The following is an 18,488-nucleotide window of genomic DNA, read 5'->3' on the forward strand; positions in this document are numbered from 1 at the left end:
CAAAAAAAAAAAAAAAAAAAAAAGATAAAAAGATACATATTTTGGGATCATCACCATAGACAATATTTAAATCCATCAACCTGGATTAGCTCTCTCTACTCTCCTACAAGACAAAATTCAAATCCGTATCCTGCCATTGATGATCCTCTATCACTTGGTTTTAACAAACCTGGCACCTCCCTTCCTCTACATACACTTCTTCCTGTGGTTCCAGTCACCTCTAATGCCCCTGCCCTGTCCACTATCCAAATCAGTTAAGTTCTCACTTAACATCGTCGTAGGTTCTTGGAAACTGCAACTTCAAGGGAAATGACATCTAATGAAATCAACTTTACCACGGGCTAATTGATATAAATAAAAGTTAAGTTCTATGGCATATTGCTGGTCAAAAAAATCACCCAAGTTGTAAGTAAAGACCCAAAACACTTCCAATATTAAACAGTGAAATAAAAGTGAGTCACTCATAAATTTAAGAAAGATTAACAAGAATAAGTAAAATAATTATTTACCCAATCTGGTGAATCAGTGAATGACAGCATTCATAGTGGGAAGGGGTTAAACCCAGGAATATATTTGCAACAAAAATTATAAGGAGCACCTCCAACCACCATGCAGTTCAAAAGCAGATAATAAACATGGTGGGCTTGCTGAACAGTTTCATACTGCATCACTTATCACTGGCCATATGTATGACTATCATATACTTTATGCATGTTTACTTAATAACCTGTATTTGTTCATTCAATCATTTTCCAACCTGTTTATTCTAGTTTAGGATCTGGGGTGACTGGACACTATCCCAGCAGCTCAGGGTACAAGGCGGGAACCAACCTGGACAGGACACCATTCCACTGCAGGGAACTCACACACACTCCCACTCAGACTGAGACCATTTAGACATGTCAGTGAACCCACATGCACATGTTTGGGATGTGGGAAGAAAGGGCACTCCCAGGAGAAAACCTATGCAGACATGGGGAGAATGTGACTCAGTTTTTTTCTTCATCAATGTTACAATGAAATGATATTCTCTTTAAGGCTCATATTAGAACACTCGCCATCAAAATTTTCCTTGCACTACACCAATATGAAGTAGTCTCCACATTTTCTGGATTTTCATAGTAATTATTTTCTATACATCTAATTTAGAAAAGATAGAAATTATATTTTGCTATATGCCTTCTCTTCTTTCAGTGTCTTAAATCTTATTTTTCACACATTTGTTCCTTGATTCTCTAATTAAATGCTTCTGTAACAAGACAAATTGCCTCTTATCTTTCTTTATATTTCCTATAGAATCTTAGAATAATGCCACACATATAGTGGGCATTCACTGAGTACTTATGATTTGACATTATTTATTTATTTATTTATTTATTTTTTGAGTTGGAGTCTCACTCTGTCACTCAGACTCTGGAGTGTAGTAGCCGCTCCTGGCCACTGCAGCCTTGATGCCTCAACCTTCCAAGTAGCTGGAACTACAGGCGCGTGCTACCCCACCTGGCTAGTTTTTGATTTATTGTAGAGATGAGGTCTTGCCAAGTTGCCCAGGCGGGTCTTGAACCCACGGGCTCAGGCAATTCACTCACCTCGGCCTCCCAAAGCGCGGGATTACAGGCTGAGCTACAAAGCCCGGCTGATTTGACATATTTTAAAAGGCAATGAGGTTGTTAAGACTTTTAGGAATATTTTCAACAAACGCACAACTCTTAAAGAGGTAGATTTCAATCCTTTGGGAAAATCACTAGTTTAAAAACTGTTCCTTCTCCAACATGACTGATAAATAAAGCATTAACCGTACTTAAAACTGACAATTTACTTCACAGTGAACTTACCTATATCAATATCAGTAAACCCTTCTGCACTTATTGCATCCATTGTGCTTTTGTCTATTGTATCTAGACAAAGACTAGCAAGCTGAGGTTCATCAAATAATCGAGCCTAAACACATAAACAGATAGTTATTTTACCTTCAGGCTGTACATATCAAAGTTGATACTGTAAACATATTATAATTGCTAATTATGTAAAAATATCTACCTAAAATACAGACTATAATGTTTACATATTCTTAAAACTTTTCATCTACAATCAGAAATAAAAAGCTGCTAACAAAATCACATTACCAATAACAATTGGTCTTTTTATTTTCATAGACTTGAGTGTGTGTGTATAGTCTGTTTTCTTTTTCTTTTTTTTTATTTTAAAGATGTAGGGTACAATTAGGGTTAGGTACACAAGTGGTCATTGTGTAGGTAAAGTTTGGGCCTCACTTTGGTTGCCACTTCACCTGGTTTGAGATTAAGTGCCTATTTTCTTATACATTTCTTATTCTGATCTTTAACAAATCCTCCAGGTTGGATAAGGCAAACATTATTATCCCATTTCCCAGATGCAGAAATAGAGGTTCAGAGAGGTATACTGACTTGCCTAAGTTTATCTAGCTAGGTATGTTGCAAAGCTAGTGCTTAAATCCTAGTGTTATGATCTTTTCACTAAACTATAGTATCAATTGTCAAGTACACCAGTACAAACAAATCTGATTTTTTTTTTTTTTTTGCCATTGCCTGTTTTGACTCGGGAGAGAATGCAGTACAATAATTTTAGAGCATTAGCGCTCTGGGAAACTAAGCAAAAATTAGGTCTAACAAGAGAACAACTAAATTCACACAATAAGAAACACATGAGAAGGAAGAAACTACAACTACACACAACACTATGGATGAATCACATATACCTAATGATGAATCAAAGAGGCCAGAATATATAATGATCAAGAATACATACTGTATAATGCTAGCACAGCTAATTTTCACTTTAAAAAGTCAAAAGTCAAGCTTTACAATATGTTACTTACCAATACACATATCGTAATTAAAAAAAAGAAGTTTAAAAACAGGGGGATGTCAAGTGAAGTGGTTCACACCTGGAATCCCAACAACTTAGGGGGCTGAGGCAGTCAGACTGTTTGAAGCCAGGAGTTTGAGATTAGCCTGGCCAACAGAGTGAAACCTTGTCCCTAAAAAAAAAAAAAAAAGAAAAAAATTAGCCAGGCATGCTCTTGTATGCCTGTAGTTCCAGCAAATCAGGAGGCTGAGGTGGGAGGATCACTTGAGCCCAGGAGTTTGAGGTTGCAGTGAGCCATTATCATAACACTGCACTCCAGCCTGGGCAACAGAGCAAGACCCCAATTCTAAAAATAATAATGATAAAATAAAAACAGGAGGAGTACAAGTCAAACTCAAATGAGATTTTTTTAAAAAACACTGAAAAAGAAGGTATAGTGAAAGGCAATGATCAACCTTTCATTCTGGCCTAGGGTTAGCTTTGTTTACATTTAACAGAATGAACAAACACTAAACACACAAAGGTATTTATGTTGGGTCAGGCAGAAACCTGCTGAGAATGCTGCCAATTAATTAACCATACCACAAATGCTATCCATTATCTGGCATGACTAATGATATTTCCTTGTATTTTTTTCTTTTTTGAATCAAGGTCTCACTTTTGCTACCAAGACTGGTGCGCAGTGACACAGACATGGCTCATTGTAGCCTCAAACTCCTGGGCTCAAGCAATCCTCCCTCCTAAGCCTCCCAAGTAGCTGGGGCTATAAGCATGCTCTACTATGCCCAGCTAATTTTTCTATTTTTTTGTAGAGACAAGGTCTTCCTATGTTGTCCAGGTTGGTATGGAACTCCTGGGCTCAAGTGATTCTTGTGCCTCAGGCCTCTCCCCACACAGTGCTGGGATTACAGGCACAAACTACCACCCGTAGCTAATTTAATTTTTTGTATATATCTTGTTATGTTGTCCCGGCTGATCTCGAACTCGTAGCCACAAGCGGTCCTCTAGCCCTGGCCTACCAAAGTGCTGAGATTACAGGAGTGAGCCACTATGCTCCGCCCCAATAAATTTTTTTTTCATATTTTTCTTTCTACTACAGGATCCAGTCTAGGATCACAATTTATGCATTTTTAAAGTATAAAACAGTGCATTTTTGTAAAGTGAAATTCTAATGAGAGTAGATCTTTTTGTTGGCCAGTTCAACTATATTTTTAGTTGGTGTTCATATAAAAATCAATCTTTCACTCTAGGAAAAACAATTTTTTGTAAACATTATTTTATTCAGGATAGCAACTGTCAGTCACTCCTTTAGATTACACAGGCAGTTATCAAGTTTCCTACTGCTGCTACTTAGGGTAAAATAAATTTTCTCAAAATGAACTTTGACTCTGGCATTATCTCTGATAACACTTAATAAAAAGTATTTTTCTGTCTACACATCATGCTGGTACAGTATACTGGCAATTTTGTCTTAGAGTGAAGCTGGCACAGGCCCTCTCAAATAAATTAACATGCTCAGTTCAAATGACTCACTTGGCAGGAACAAGACGATCACATGATAATTAGTGGGCTAATTCACATGACTCCACCAGTAAAAAATTTCATCTAACACTGGGTTCTCAGATGCACAAGACACTGAAAAGTTTCTTTTTTTCCTCACAGTGACATCTGTTAACCCTTGCTACTCAAAATGTCATCTAGAAACATTGTTATCATCTAAAAGTCTATTAGAAATGCAGACTCTTAGGCCTCACACCAGGCCAAATGAACCAGAATCTGCACTTTTATTTTAAAGTTTTTATTTTGAGATCATTGTAGATTTATAAGCAGTTATAGGAAAGAAAACTAAGAATTCCTGTATACCCTTCCTTTACCTAGTTTCCCCCAGTTGTAGCATCTTGCAAAAGTTGCTGTGCAAAGCTATAGTTGAAGCTCAACCAGGATACTGACATTGACACCGATCTTATTCAGATATTCAGATTTCCCTGGTTTACCTACACTCATCTGTGTATGTATTTAGTACTACGTAATTCTACATGTGTATAGGTTTGGATATTTACCACCACAGTGAAGATACAGAATAGTTCCATGACCACAAAGATCTCTACTATACTGCTCAAATCAAAAGAACATTTCTCATTGAATGGGGTACAGGGAATATTTGTAATTGAGAAATTATTTTTAAAAACTGAGAAAAAAACACCACATCCTGACTTTATACAGTGCAGAATATCTGCATTTTAATTGCCAAAGTGTAGTCTATTGGTTTCTGAATTTTACAATTCAATTTACTGAACTTTTAAAATACAATTACAAAATTACAATTCAATTTTACTGAACTTTTAAAATAAAAGTAAAGTGATCCTCTCTACACACGTTAAAACTCCTTGGACAATACAGAATCTTATGAATATCAACTTACTTATTAGATTTTTATCACAAAATCAAAATATAGAGAAAAAGGCAGGGAAATACCACTTCTTAGTTGTATCACTTTGGTCAAGTTTTTCACCTCTCTGTGCCTCGATTTCTTTATAAAATGGTGATAATAAGAAAACCTTTACTTTGAACATCTACACCTCATAAAATTAATTGTAAGGATTAAATGAATTAATGTACACAAAGTGCCTGAAAGGTGCCTGGCATACAATCTTCAACAAATACATTTTGCTACTATTATAATCAATATCACCAAATGTTAAGAAATGTTGGTTTAAAGGTTGAGACCTTAATTTTACCACTGCTGTCTAATGTTCAATAAGATATTTACTTCTGTAAGCTTTCATTTTTCATCTTTAAAAAGGGGATAATAACATAAATGATATCAGAGTCATGAGGAGTAAATAGGATAATATACGTGAAGAGGCTAGCCTGGTGTCTGGCATACATGGAGCTCTGTAACTGTGTTCAAGAAGAGGTGGCATCAGAATGTTCCTTCTTCTGTAACTACAAATACTTAATGACAGAAGATTTTTAAAAAAAAAGATACCAAACATTTTCTATGCAACAGAATAAGCACAACTGGAAAACATGAGCTCTGGGTCCTGAGCCCTCCTAGCCCGTTGTGAGACTTTGGACAGGCAGTTAATTAGTCTAGGTTTTAAATTTCCCATTTGTAAAATGGTAAAATGAAAGGGTTGAGCTAGGAGTCAAAAGTGATTATTTCCAGTACCACTGTTAAATAGGATTTTTTTTTCAACAAAGCACCAGGAAAGTTTATATTTTATCAACTTAGAATTTTAACAATGATTTGCAAAAGAGTATTATTGCATTGTCTAAAAAGAAGAAAATTATTTATATTCTAAGTATGAAGCTCAGATTATAGGCATTTAACAAATACTAAATGATATATGTTAAGGACTGGTTAATGGTTTCATAGTTGTGTTAAGTTAAAAAAATTTATTAGACTGTACATTTACAATATGTGTGCTTTTCTGTATGAATCCTGTACTTAATGAAAACTTTAAAATGTTAGAGAAAGAATATATGATGTAAACCTAAAATTCTAACTCCTGCAGGAGTGGATCAACACATTTTCAGACACAGGTCCAAAGACAGTGGATCTCAGAACTTTGCTGGACTTTAAATATTCAATCTTTATTGCAATCCTGCAAAACTTGAGAATGAAGATATTCACAAAATCTCATGCTATTATACTCTCAATCATAGCAGGAACAACACTGGATCTTAATCCTAACTCCAGTCCTAAATAACTAACTTTGGGGCATAATGCCCACTTATATAAGACTTCTGCTTCTTTACCTATAAGATTCAGTACTGTATTAACTCTAATATGCTTTTCAATTCTAAAATCATATGAATCTGATATATTTCTCTGATGGTATAAAAATAACTATATATACTTTAAAAGATAATAATCTAGAATTAACTCTCCAGGAAATACTAAATATTCATATATAGTTATGCTTACATTCAATTTTTAAGCTATAATGAACATACCTTAGCTACCTAAGTAAGTAACACAAAGGTAGTATTTACTTACCTGAGTAAGTAACATAAAGGCATTATCTGCCCTAAGATGTTTGGTGAGAAATTCCACACAATGTGCTTCCAAGGCTGGGACTGCATACTTCTTGGCAGTGTAAAGAGTGGTCATAACTGTTTCTGGGCCAATTTGAACTTCATCTGAATATAAAAATCTAGAAAGCAATTAGGAAATTTGCAGAGATGATTAGTGATGTTTTAGATTAACAATCCATCAGAGTTAAACCTCTGAAGAATATTATATAACATAATGAACAAACTGGAAAAACAATCTGCAATTTATTTGCAAAACAGACTTAGCAGTTTACAGGGCATCTCTAATTTTATTCCCACTTAATCCTGAGAGGAAGGAAGCCTCTCCATTTCACAGCAAAAACTGAGTTTAAGGGAAGATCATGAGACAAACCCATTATCTCTAAGCCAACTCTTCAGAGTTCTTATTAGCACCCCACACCCATTAGGACAACAGTGTTTTACTATCTCTTCCTGAACAAAAGATGTTCCCTTCAGTAAATCTACAGATAGCTAAGATCACATCTCAAAATGTCAAAATATTCATTTATTTCCTGACAATAGTGCCTTCTTATTCTGGTCAACTTTTAACCTTTCATTGTTATCCAAGAATAAACATAATGACCATGGATCAGAGTACTGGGGTTTTGGAGGAATCAAGCAATTTAATGATATATTAAAGGACTCCATGTTGCTACGTGGAGGCTTATGGCTATTGAGGTCCAATTTTCTCTCAAAATACTATCTATCAGCCCAATATTACTTTCCTCCTAGTACACTGCTTCTAACAGCTAGGTCACTAGATAATCAGCTTCATAGAACTGAGACAAAGTATAAAAGATTCTCAGTGAAGGCCTGGGTAGTTCTTGTTAAACTATACTTGAGCTTTCCTGTATCAACTTTAGGCCCCTTTGGTGGTTTCACAGACCCTTGTGCCCTTACTGCCCAGTTCTCAGCTGTACTTACAATAGCTGAGGCTTCTAGAAAAGAGTGGCATTAAAAACAATTATTTCATTTTAGTAATAAAGACGTTAGAATACTTACATATTTCCAGGACTCAAGTTGTAAATTAAGGGTTTCTGAAAACCCATTATCTTCTTTCAGAACACTCTTACTTCTTACTGAAGTAAAGTTTTATTTCATGTCCCTGACCTCTACCTTTCAACTTCTTCCCTTTATTCCAAGATGAAACCATAGCCTGCCTGTTACTTCAACTCCCTACTGTAACCAAATACTGGCACTCCTCTGATAATTTCATTATCCTTACAACTATCTGAAGTGAGGGTACACTCCCCTATATCGCAGGTTAAAAAGCTAGGGTTGCTGTTTTTCAGGATGACATCATTCTTATTATTATCATTATTTTTTTAAACAAAAACTCCTTTTAGAGACTCAAGTCAGCTAACTGTATCACCCTCACAATGCTCACCTAACATTACATGTACATTTTGAGGAATTAAAAACTAAGTAAGGCCAAGTTCCTCATGGTAAGATGGAGAGGAATGAATAAAAAGAGAAAAAGTTAACAGTTGTTCAGTGCCTACTATACGGCAAATGCCAAATTATTTATTCCTCCCACACAGAAGGTAGGTGCTATTGCCTGCATTTTAATGAGAAAACCAAGGCTAATTTTTTGGTTTAGGCCTGAAAGCTGTTTACTGTAACACACCATTTCTGGGCTTCTGTTTTCAGTGCCACACTAAATTCAACCAGGAGAGGAAAGGGACTGCTTGGGTTTGAGCCTGTTCTGTTGCTTGCTAGCTACATAACTTTAAGCGAGTTATTATCACTTTGTTTCTCTAAAAAGATGAGCAACAGTACCTACTTCATAAGGTTGCTGTGAGGATTAACCTAAGTTAAAACACAAAGGATTCTGAATAGGACCTGAAAAAAAAAATTAGCCTCTGTATACGTTAGCTATTTATCCGTATACTGTCTCATACTTCTTATTGCTACTTTTTTCTGCACTTTGGAAACTGTCTTCACCATTATCTTCTGGTGCCCTCCTATTTTTCTCCCCAGAAATCATGTTTAAATTTCTAAGAATTTTTGCTTCTTTCTTGAGCATTCCTTTTCTCTCCACAGCTTCATGTCTTGGTGTTATGGATGCAAAAACTTTCCTAAGCCTCCAAAATGATATTAACCAAAGTTAAAGTTAAGAGTCTGTTTCCTGAATGACCTGTTGTTTCCTTGAGAATCAGCTGTTCTGTGTATCCTGGTCTTTGTTATTCATGTTCTGATTTTCCTTTTATGTGAAATGTTTTGCCACCAATTTCAATATTCTAGTAGTGAGTTTGTTTTCAAGATAAAACTATCTTTGAAATGGAAAGGCTGGCTGGGAGCTCTGTGTATGTGGGAGGCTTGTTGACTGGTATCGTGCATAAGAGCGGGAAACCAGTCTTTAGTTCAAGGACTCCTCAATACCTTTACGAGAACTTAACCCTGGGGTCTCAAAGCCACACCAGCAGCTCCAGTTCTCCCCAGGGAGTCTGTTCAATTTATTTAGAGGAGCCTGTCAGTTGTCATGAGGAGTTAGTCTGCAAAAGTTGCTTGAGGAGATGGTCTTCACATAGGCTTTAAATTAATTTCCATGTTTTAGCACTGCCTTTTCATTTCTGCTCTCCTTACTTCCAGCTCCTAGCCTGGAACCTCTGCTGCAGCCCTGAAAGCTCTGGATTCTGGGCTCCAGATTCATCCTCTCTCATTCATACACCAACCAGCTTTCAACTGTTCTGTTCCTTTTCTACACTGTTGGCCCTGCCAACCCCTCTTTTTCTCTTCATTGTAATGGACTTATTGTCTTTTGTATTTAAATCATTTTAATTGAGAGAGCGAGAGAATGCTAATAATAGCATACTCAATTCCCTTCTTGAACTAGAAACTTACAGTTTTTGTTTAAAGGACAAGGAAGAAGTCTTCACACCTGACTTTTTCTTTCCAGACAAGTATTACTGGAGTCATAAAACACAGGGCAGAAATGCAGGGCGGGGTCTTTATCACCATTTGCCTTTGTATTTGAGTAGATTCAAACTTAAGAGGACAAGTGCCACAAAACTGAAATGTGTGGTCTCATGAGAATCTATAATTCTCCTAATTTAGGGAGATCTGGAAAAGCTTCACAGAGGAATTTCTGCTTGAGACAGATCTAAAAGATGAAAAGATGGTGGGAAGAACATTCCCCGAACAAGTGAGAATGGTGTTTTTAGACTACTTTGTATGAAATCCCCTCCCATTCAAATTGCTTTTATTAAATTATAAGTTGGTAATATACTTTTGGCTTATATCAAGGGACTTTTTAGAGAAATAACAATATAGCTGAACATACAGATTGAAGTCGTTCATTATAGTAGTAGTGCCTTCTTTATGAGGGGATCCCATCTGGATTTTTTTTTTACTAGTCTAATTATTAAAGCTGTGCATCTCCTAAGCAGTCGCCTTGCTTTTAATGTTACAAATATATGAATAGCAACTGACCAACCAGGGTTCTCTTTTTGCATTAATTAAGATAATTAAAATTAAGTTTGTGGCTTACCTATAGTATACATTTTTGTATTAACTTCACTCTTTATTTTCTTACCCTTGTGTTTCTTGTAAGACATTTTCAATTCTTTTTGGAGCCCAGCAAGTTAAAAATAAATACTGGGCAATAAACAATATGAAAAGGATCTCTGTTATTCTTATATTTTTTTCCTACAGCACCAAGAGCAGTGTGGGCACTTAATAAATAATAAATAATGTGGGACTTAATAAATACATGTTAATTAACTAGACAATTCAGTGTAAGTTTTTATGTAACAATGATGAGAAAAATATTTTAATTTCTAATAAGAAAAAAAGTTAGTTAAAGAATCGTCTGGGAGCGGTGGCTCAAGCCTAAAATCCCAGCACTTTGGGAGGCCACGGTGAGAGGACTACCTGAGACCACAGGCTCGAGAACAGCCCAGGCAACTTGGCAAGACCTCCCTCATCTCTACAATAAATTAAAAAATTAGCCAGGTGTGGTAGCACGTGCCTGTAGTTCTGGCTACTTGGAAGGTTGAGGCGGAAGGATCTCCTGAGCCCAGCAGGTCGACACTGGGGTGGTTGTGAGTGTGCATTGCACTCCAGCCTGTGAGTGAAACTCCAACTCAAAAAAAAAAAGAAAAGCAAGAATCCTCTCAGTTCATATTTTACTTATACATTTTCTCTAGATTCTATTTAATCATCAGAGTTTCTATAATATAAAAACAACTAAAATCAAGGTTTTAAAAATATAAAGATGAAACCTGACATTACCACAGTTCTTCGTATTTTAAAATAGTCATTTAAGATCTCACATACAACCCTCTAAGGACAAGAGAAGAGAAAAATAATTATATGTTCTCAAACTAGTCCTATTTTCTCTTCAAAGATTAATAGATTTCCAAAAAGATAAACTTAGAGCCAGGCATGGTGGCTCATGCCTGTAATCCCAGCACTTTGGGAGGCTAAGGCAGGAGGACTGCTGGAGCCTAGAAGTTCAACAGCAGCCTGGGCAATATCACGAGACCCCATCTCTACAGAAATAAATAATTTTTAAAAACTTACATTATATTTAGTTAACTAAAATTTTAAAAAGCCAAAGATGAAAACTTGACTTTATATTAGAATAATCACAAGATCATATATAAGAAACTCTGTATCACTACTGATACATTTATATTAATTTTACTCAAAAATATGTATTGAGGGCCTATTTAATAGACACTGCAATAGGTCTAGAGATACAAATATGGGTAAGATAGCTCTGTCCATAAAAAGCTTATACAATCACATGTCACTTAATTATGGAGATGTGTTCTGAGAAATGCATCCTATTAGGTCAACATTATACAGACATCATAAAGTACACTACACAAACTAAATGGTACAGCCTTCTATGCACCTAGGCTATTGGTATAGCCTATTGCTCCTAGGCTACCAATCCATAGAGCATGTTACTGTGCTGAATACTGTAGGCACTGTAACACAATGGTATTTGTGTGTCTAAACATAGAAAATGCACAGTAAAAATAGTGTTATAATCTAATGGGAGCACCATTTTTTTTTTGAGTTGGAGTCTTTGTCACCCAAGCTAGAGTGCTGTCGCATGATCATGGCTACCACAGCCTCGACCCTCTGGGCTCAGGTGATCCTTCTGCCTCAGCCTTCCAAGTAGATGGGATTAAAGATGCATGCCACCATGCCTGCCTAGCTTTTTGATTTATTGTAGAGATGAGGTCTCACCAAGTTGCCCAGGCTGGTCTCAAACCCCTCGGCCTCCCAAAGTTCTGGGATTAAAGGCTTGAGCCACCATGTCCAGTTCGGACCACCATCTTATATGCAACCAAAATGCCATTATGTGGCACATACCTGTAGTTTGGTAATGAAATTATTAAAAAGTAATGCCAATGATAACAGAAGTTCATATTAGGTACTAATATCTAATAATCGCTAAAGATGGTGCCCCCATTAATCATGCCTTCCAGTATTCATGCTCTTATATAGATTTGTCCCCATGATGAACCTGGGTTGGTCCTGTGTGAATCCCTTTAACTAACAGAATGTGGGTCTTCATTCTGGGGCCTACACCTATGTCCCTACCTTAAAGATGCCTAGAAGCTCCTGCTTTTGTGCTCTTAGAAGCGATGAGTCAAGAAGTCAAGCTGGTCTGCTGGAGAAACCAGTGGAGAAACCATGTGGAGAGGATTTGAGACTTTATATAGAAAGGCTCAGCCATCTCAGAACTTGAGTCAAGTATTCAGACAACTCCAGGCCCAACTGCTATATCAATACCACTGCATGGCGATGACAAACCAACCATTTAGGTGATTCCAGTCAACCCACACAACTGTGAAAGATAATAAAACAGTTGTTTAAGCCACTAAGTATTGGAGTGGTTTGTTTTACAGCAATAAATAACCAAAACACGCTGTATGAGAGATTAGATGAACTAGTGTGCAATTCTGCCTATGGGTGGAATTTTTATAGAAGAGGTAAAGCCTGAAGATTATCTAAAGTATAGTAATTAAATGTGGAGGTTGAGGGAGGAAGACTGTGAAGTTCAAAAGTAAGGAGGTCCTAGAAGGCAGGCATTAAAACAAGAAAAAGGCCATCAGTAGTTAGGGTTGAAACACTGAGTGGGTGGAGAGGAAGAAGAAATAGAGATCAAATCACAAAGTTTTTGTGTACCTGCTTAAGTGTTTAAACTTCATTCTGCAGGCAAAGGAGTAATTACAAGATTCAGAGGGGGTTAGGTTAAGTGGCTCAGTCTGTAATCCCAGCACTTTGGGAGGCCGAGGAGAACGGACTGACTGAGCCTGTGGGTTTGAGACCAGCCCAGGCAACTTGGCAAGACCTTGTCTCTACAATAAATCAAAAATTAGCTGGGCGTGGTAGCATGTGCCTGTAGTTCTGGCTACTTGGAAGGCTGAGGCGGAAGGATTGCCAGAGCCCAGCATGTCGACACCGGGGTGGCTATGAGTGTGCCACTGCACTCCAGCCAGGGCGACACAGTGAGACTCTAACTCAAAAAAAAAAAAAAAAAAAAAAAGATTCAGAGGAATCATGTGACAATATCTGGAAATTAGAGTGATAACCGTTAACAGCATAAATGGAGAGAGAATTAAGAAATAGCATGAATGGAAAGAGTTAAATGTAAAAGTAGTAGTCTAGTTGAAACAATGAAGAGAAGGCAGAATCCTCAGGAATGGTCCCAAAATGATAAAAAATACATAGAACAGATTGGAACCAAAATACAACTTGGAGCCAAGTCCATAAGTCATTTCCCAGCTCATTCCCCAGACTCATGAGCAAGAATAAATTATTGCTTTTTTTTGTGTCAAGGTCTTGCTCTGTCCCAGGATGGAGTACTGTGGCATGATCATGGCTCACCACAGCTTCAACCAACTGGGCTCAGGCGATCCTTGTGCTTCAGTCGATGGAATAGCTGGTACTATAGGAGTGTGCCACTATACCCGACAAATTTTTTGTAAAGATGGGGTCTTGCTGTGTTGCCTAAGTTGGTCTCGAATTTCTGGGCTCAAGCAATTCTCCTGCCTCAGTCTCATGCCTGGGATTACAGGCATGAATCACCATACCCTGCCAAATTATTACTTTTTTAAGCCTCTAAATTTTGGGTTGAAGTGTGCCTGTCTCAAAGGACTGTCCTGGTATTTAAGTGTGTTCACAAAGGTGCTTAGGAACAGTAATTGGCACACAGTAAGCACTCGTTAAATAGCAGATATTTTTATTAATGACAAGTCCATCTGCATAGGCATAAGACATGCTTTTGTGAAAGTCCAGTTGGAAGTGAGGGTCTGGAGTTGAGCAAAGCTCTGGAGATAAATAGGGGAGTACATACTGCCATGGATTAATGAGGGAAAGGGAGATGACCGCTGAGGACAGAATGCTGAGAGATAGTTACGCTGTGGCCCTTTCCAGCCATCAAGTCATTTCTCTGTTCCCCTTTGTAACAAACTCCAGACAGGATTATTTATACTGGCTGTCTCCAGTTCCTTATCTCCCACTTTCTGCCCAGTCTACTGGAATAGGCTCAAATCATTCTTGGCAGAGTTATCAATAGCTTCCGTCTTGTCAATACTAATAATCAAATCAATATCCTCATTTACCCAACTCTCAACAGCACTTAATGTAGCTGACCATCTTCCATAGGTAACAGAGTTTTCCACTTCCTCTTTCTTATGTTTTTAGACTTGACTTTCAGAATACCATGCTCCTTGCTTTCCCTTCTAATTCCATGGACACCTGCCTCTTGGTTTCATTTTATGCTCCCTTTCCTCTGCTACATCTCTATATGTTGGAAGATTCCCAAGGCTCATTCTTGCATCTCATTTCAGTCTACATTTCTTCCCTATGTAGTCTCATCTGGTCTCATGGTCTGATACTACTCACTCTTAACTTTCAAATTTATGTTACTCTACTCAAATCACACTGGGTTACTCTTGCATTCCTCTAACGGGAGAAAATTAGGACCTAAAACATGCTTTTCCTTACTTAGAATGCTCCTTCCCCAAGGGCTTCATCAATTTTCTCCTAAGCATTCATCAGTACTTGACACTATTTTTGCTTCATCTTACTGGATTATATGCTTCATGAGGGGAGGGGCTTTTTCTTGTTTACTGTTATATCCCAAACATCAAAAACAGTGACTGACACAAGAGAGGCACATAGTAAGTTATCTGTCAAATGAATAGCTGAAGAACATAATTTAAAGGTCAGGCAGTTCAGAGTGAGCAATCTCTTAAAGTACTTCAAACTTTTAAGTTCATAAGTCTTAAATAAGTCAAGTTGTAAACATAATAAAAATATGCCCAAGCTAACCTGCTTTTCCAACTCAGCAAGTACTCTCAGACATCTTTTTATCACGTTAGGTAACTAAGGCATCTGTTTCACAGCCAGCCAATACCTAAATTTAGAAATCAGCCCAGATATCAATTTCAGAATAGAACAATGACCAAAACCTGAAGAAGGATACAGGGCCATGAAAACTTTAAAATGAGAAATCAAATTGCACTGTGCTACATTTTTTTCTTCTTATACATTCTATCTTATTTTCTATTGATGGGAAAGGACTGATTAGCAGCTTCAGTGAAATTCTGAAATTAGCATTTTTTTCCTCTACTTTCTTTTAGTATTTGATATGAAGTTTTTATTTTGTGAAACAATAAAAATGACTGAAATCCCCACACACTGATTAAGTGCAATAGGGCACAGTCATGTGTAATCTCTTCACACAGTAGTACATCTAGTCCTTTACCTTTAGTTTTTGCAGAAAAATTATAAAGACTAGTGAACAAGACACGCGGGCTCTGACAGGCAATTTGGCCTATAGAATGAGAAAGTAGAACAGTACACCAACTGGAATGGTCAAACAATTTAAGTGAAATGTTTTACATTCTTACTCTAGCAATCTCAATTATTTTTTCAGAGGAAAAGGCTGGTTCAACAATATTTTTAAGTCACTGGTTCTCAAATTTAGCTGGCAAAAGTTATCACTAAGGGAGAGTATTTAAAATGCTGTTGACCGGGTGCGGTGGCTCAAGCCTGTAATCCCAGCCCTTTGGGAGGCCAAGGCGAGAGAATTGCCTGAGTTCAGGGATTCAAGATCAGCCTAGGCAACTTGGTGAGACCTTGTCTCTACAATAAACCAAAAAACAGGCAGGGTATGGTAGTGCACACCTGTAGTTCCAGCTACTTGGAAGGCTGAGGCAGAAGAATCCCTGGAGTCCAGCAGGTCAAGGCCGCGGTAGCCATGAGCATGCCACTGCACTCCAGCCTGGGCGACAGAGACTCCGACTCAAAAATTAAAATTAAAATTAAAAATAACAAAAATGCTGTCAGTCTTACCTCCAAATATTATGATACGGCAAGGAGAGAGGAAGGGATCTACAAATTCAACAAGCACCCCTGGGAATTACAATGCAGATGGCCCACAGATCAGTTTGCAAAATACTTCTAGTCAAGAAAATCTAAACAAGCTACACTCAATCCTCCTGGTCAACTTCAAACCAAAACCAAAAATGACCTAGATCCTAGCTTTTGAGTTGCTTTTTCTCCCCTTATAAGTGTAAGTGAACTAAATACAGAAAATATGGGAAACAGAGAAAGAAAGGGGGGAAAAAGGTACTTTCATCTTACCACTCCAACGCGCCTTTGCTTAGCATTTTTGCTAAGTCTCCTTTTATCCTTGTCTATAATGTTTGTTCTGTTTCTTTTCACAGTTGCAATCATGATGTAGTTTCAAATGCTATTTGTTATAAGCATTTTCCATGTTATTTACCTAGTCTTCCTAAACATCCTATTTAGTGACTGCATTCTATTCCAACAAGAGGGCCTATCATTGTTTATCTAACCATTCCCAACCGTTGACTACTTCCTTACTACTATAAATAATGCTGCCATAAATATTTTTACACTGAACATATTTCTCTGTACTTGAATGCTTCTTACATGTGGAAGGAAAATCTATAGTGCCAAACTGTTTTCCAAAAGATTTTTTACCATCTTTTTTTTTCTATAGGAATTTCTCCTTCGTCTTTAATCTTTAGCTTACTAAGACATTGAAATAAGGCTCAAATTTGTGATTTTCTATTTACTCAATTACAAAATACATGATTCCTAAAAAGGTTTTAATTAATGCACACAATATCAATAGAAGGCAGACATCACCCGTGCAAAGTGTTTAAAAAGTGAATTGCTAATTTTACCACCACCTTTGTCAGAAAGTGCTCCTTAGATGTATTGTCCTTAAAAATTTTAGTGGGGTTAATGGAAGGGGAAAAAAGAACTCTCTCTTTTAATTTGCACTTCCTTAATTACAAATTAAGTTAGACATTCTTCCTTAATTAGTTGTATTTTTCTTCTCTAAATTTTCTATCTTTTCCTTTATCTATTTATTAATGGAATTATAGTATTTATTTCCGGTTGTGTGGACTTCACATTGAATTTCCTGTTGATCTTTCTGAGTTAGGAGCCTTTGTGGACTGTCTCCTGTTCACTGACCTGCCTGTTTTTGCTTCAGGACTACCCAAGAGTCCGCTACTTTCATAACACACTCTACGCAGGCAGGCAACTAAAACCATCTTGGTATAATGAAACACACATGGTCTCTACAGTGAGTTGGCTCCGTTACCTTAGGCAAGCTACTTGATTCTTCTGGGCCTCTGTCCCATTTGTGAAATCGGGGGAAACAATACTCACACCCCCCTAATAGGACTGTTGTGATTAAAAGCGAATAACGCCGAACTATCACTCCTTTCCAGTAAACAGAATTAAACAGATGCCAACCTATATCCTCAAATAACCAAAAAGCAAACTTTAACACCAATGGCGGGATTCACTTTTACGCAAATGTGGCCTTGTCTGCAGAAACACAGGGCAGGCCAAGTCACACTTACTTGTTTTGGTATTCATTCTCCTGGAACTTGGCAACTAGCAGGTTAACAGAAAAAGAAAAAAAAAAAAACCCACCCAAAACATCAGTCCCGCAGGACCTTTCAACTACTCGCCGCCCCGCGGACAAAAACATAAAACTGCAAATGGGCCACCAGGACAACCTGATCCGTCCCCTTCCCCCGCCACTTCTCTAACTGAAGCCCGGGCGACAATCCACGGCTGGAACGTGGAAGCGCCTTTCAACGGCAACACGCACGCTGGCAGGATGGGGACATCGAGCCGCAACGCCCCGCCTGACCGACCGGATTCCGACCTTCCGGAGCATCACTGGCTCGGGAGGAAACGGAGGCCCGGGGCGGGTGAGGAGCTCCTCGCCCAAGGTCACCGCAGAGTCGGGGCAGGCCGAGCCCCGGGGCCTCCCTTCAGGCCGCCGCCGCCACTCACCTCAGCAGCGCCAGGAAGGCGGCGGGCTAGACGTCTGGCAGCTCGATCTCCGCCGACGTGGTGGCCATGCCGCCGTTGAACATGGCGTCGAAGACGGCGCTGCCGGCCGCCAGCACGAAGCGGTGGGCGGGGATGCGCTGCGGGCCCCCGGCGGCCGCGGCGCCGCGGCCCTTGCCCAGCACGAAGCGCACATCGCTCAGCAGCTCCGAGTTGAAGAGGAAGGCGAAGCGCTCCTTCAGCGACGCCTTGGTCGCCTGCCAGTTGTA

At 38.3% G+C, this 18,488-nt stretch overlaps 2 protein-coding genes across 2 annotated transcripts in view; both read right to left on the bottom strand.

Annotated features, from left to right (window-relative positions):
• The window catches only part of BTBD1 (BTB domain containing 1), a 45,302-nt gene extending 26,814 nt beyond the window's left edge, over positions 1-18,488 (bottom strand). The window contains exons 1-3 of the mRNA XM_008062100.2: positions 18,223-18,488; positions 6,851-7,007; positions 1,836-1,941 (exon numbers count right to left, since the gene is read on the bottom strand). Coding sequence (XP_008060291.2) covers positions 1,836-1,941; positions 6,851-6,964 — 220 coding nt within the window. The 5' untranslated portion in view covers positions 6,965-7,007; positions 18,223-18,488. The remainder of the gene's footprint in view (positions 1-1,835; positions 1,942-6,850; positions 7,008-18,222) is intronic.
• On the bottom strand, positions 18,229-18,488 carry LOC110595983 (BTB/POZ domain-containing protein 1-like; the record flags this gene model as incomplete). The annotated part of the gene is made up of 1 exon (XM_021714471.1): positions 18,229-18,488. A coding segment is annotated over one exon (240 nt), but the record flags the coding sequence as incomplete, so codon positions are not given.

This window comes from Carlito syrichta, unplaced genomic scaffold, assembly GCF_000164805.1.
Source record: "Carlito syrichta isolate Samal-C Ts95f unplaced genomic scaffold, Tarsius_syrichta-2.0.1 Scaffold305654, whole genome shotgun sequence".
Taxonomy (NCBI): Eukaryota; Metazoa; Chordata; class Mammalia; order Primates; family Tarsiidae; genus Carlito; species Carlito syrichta.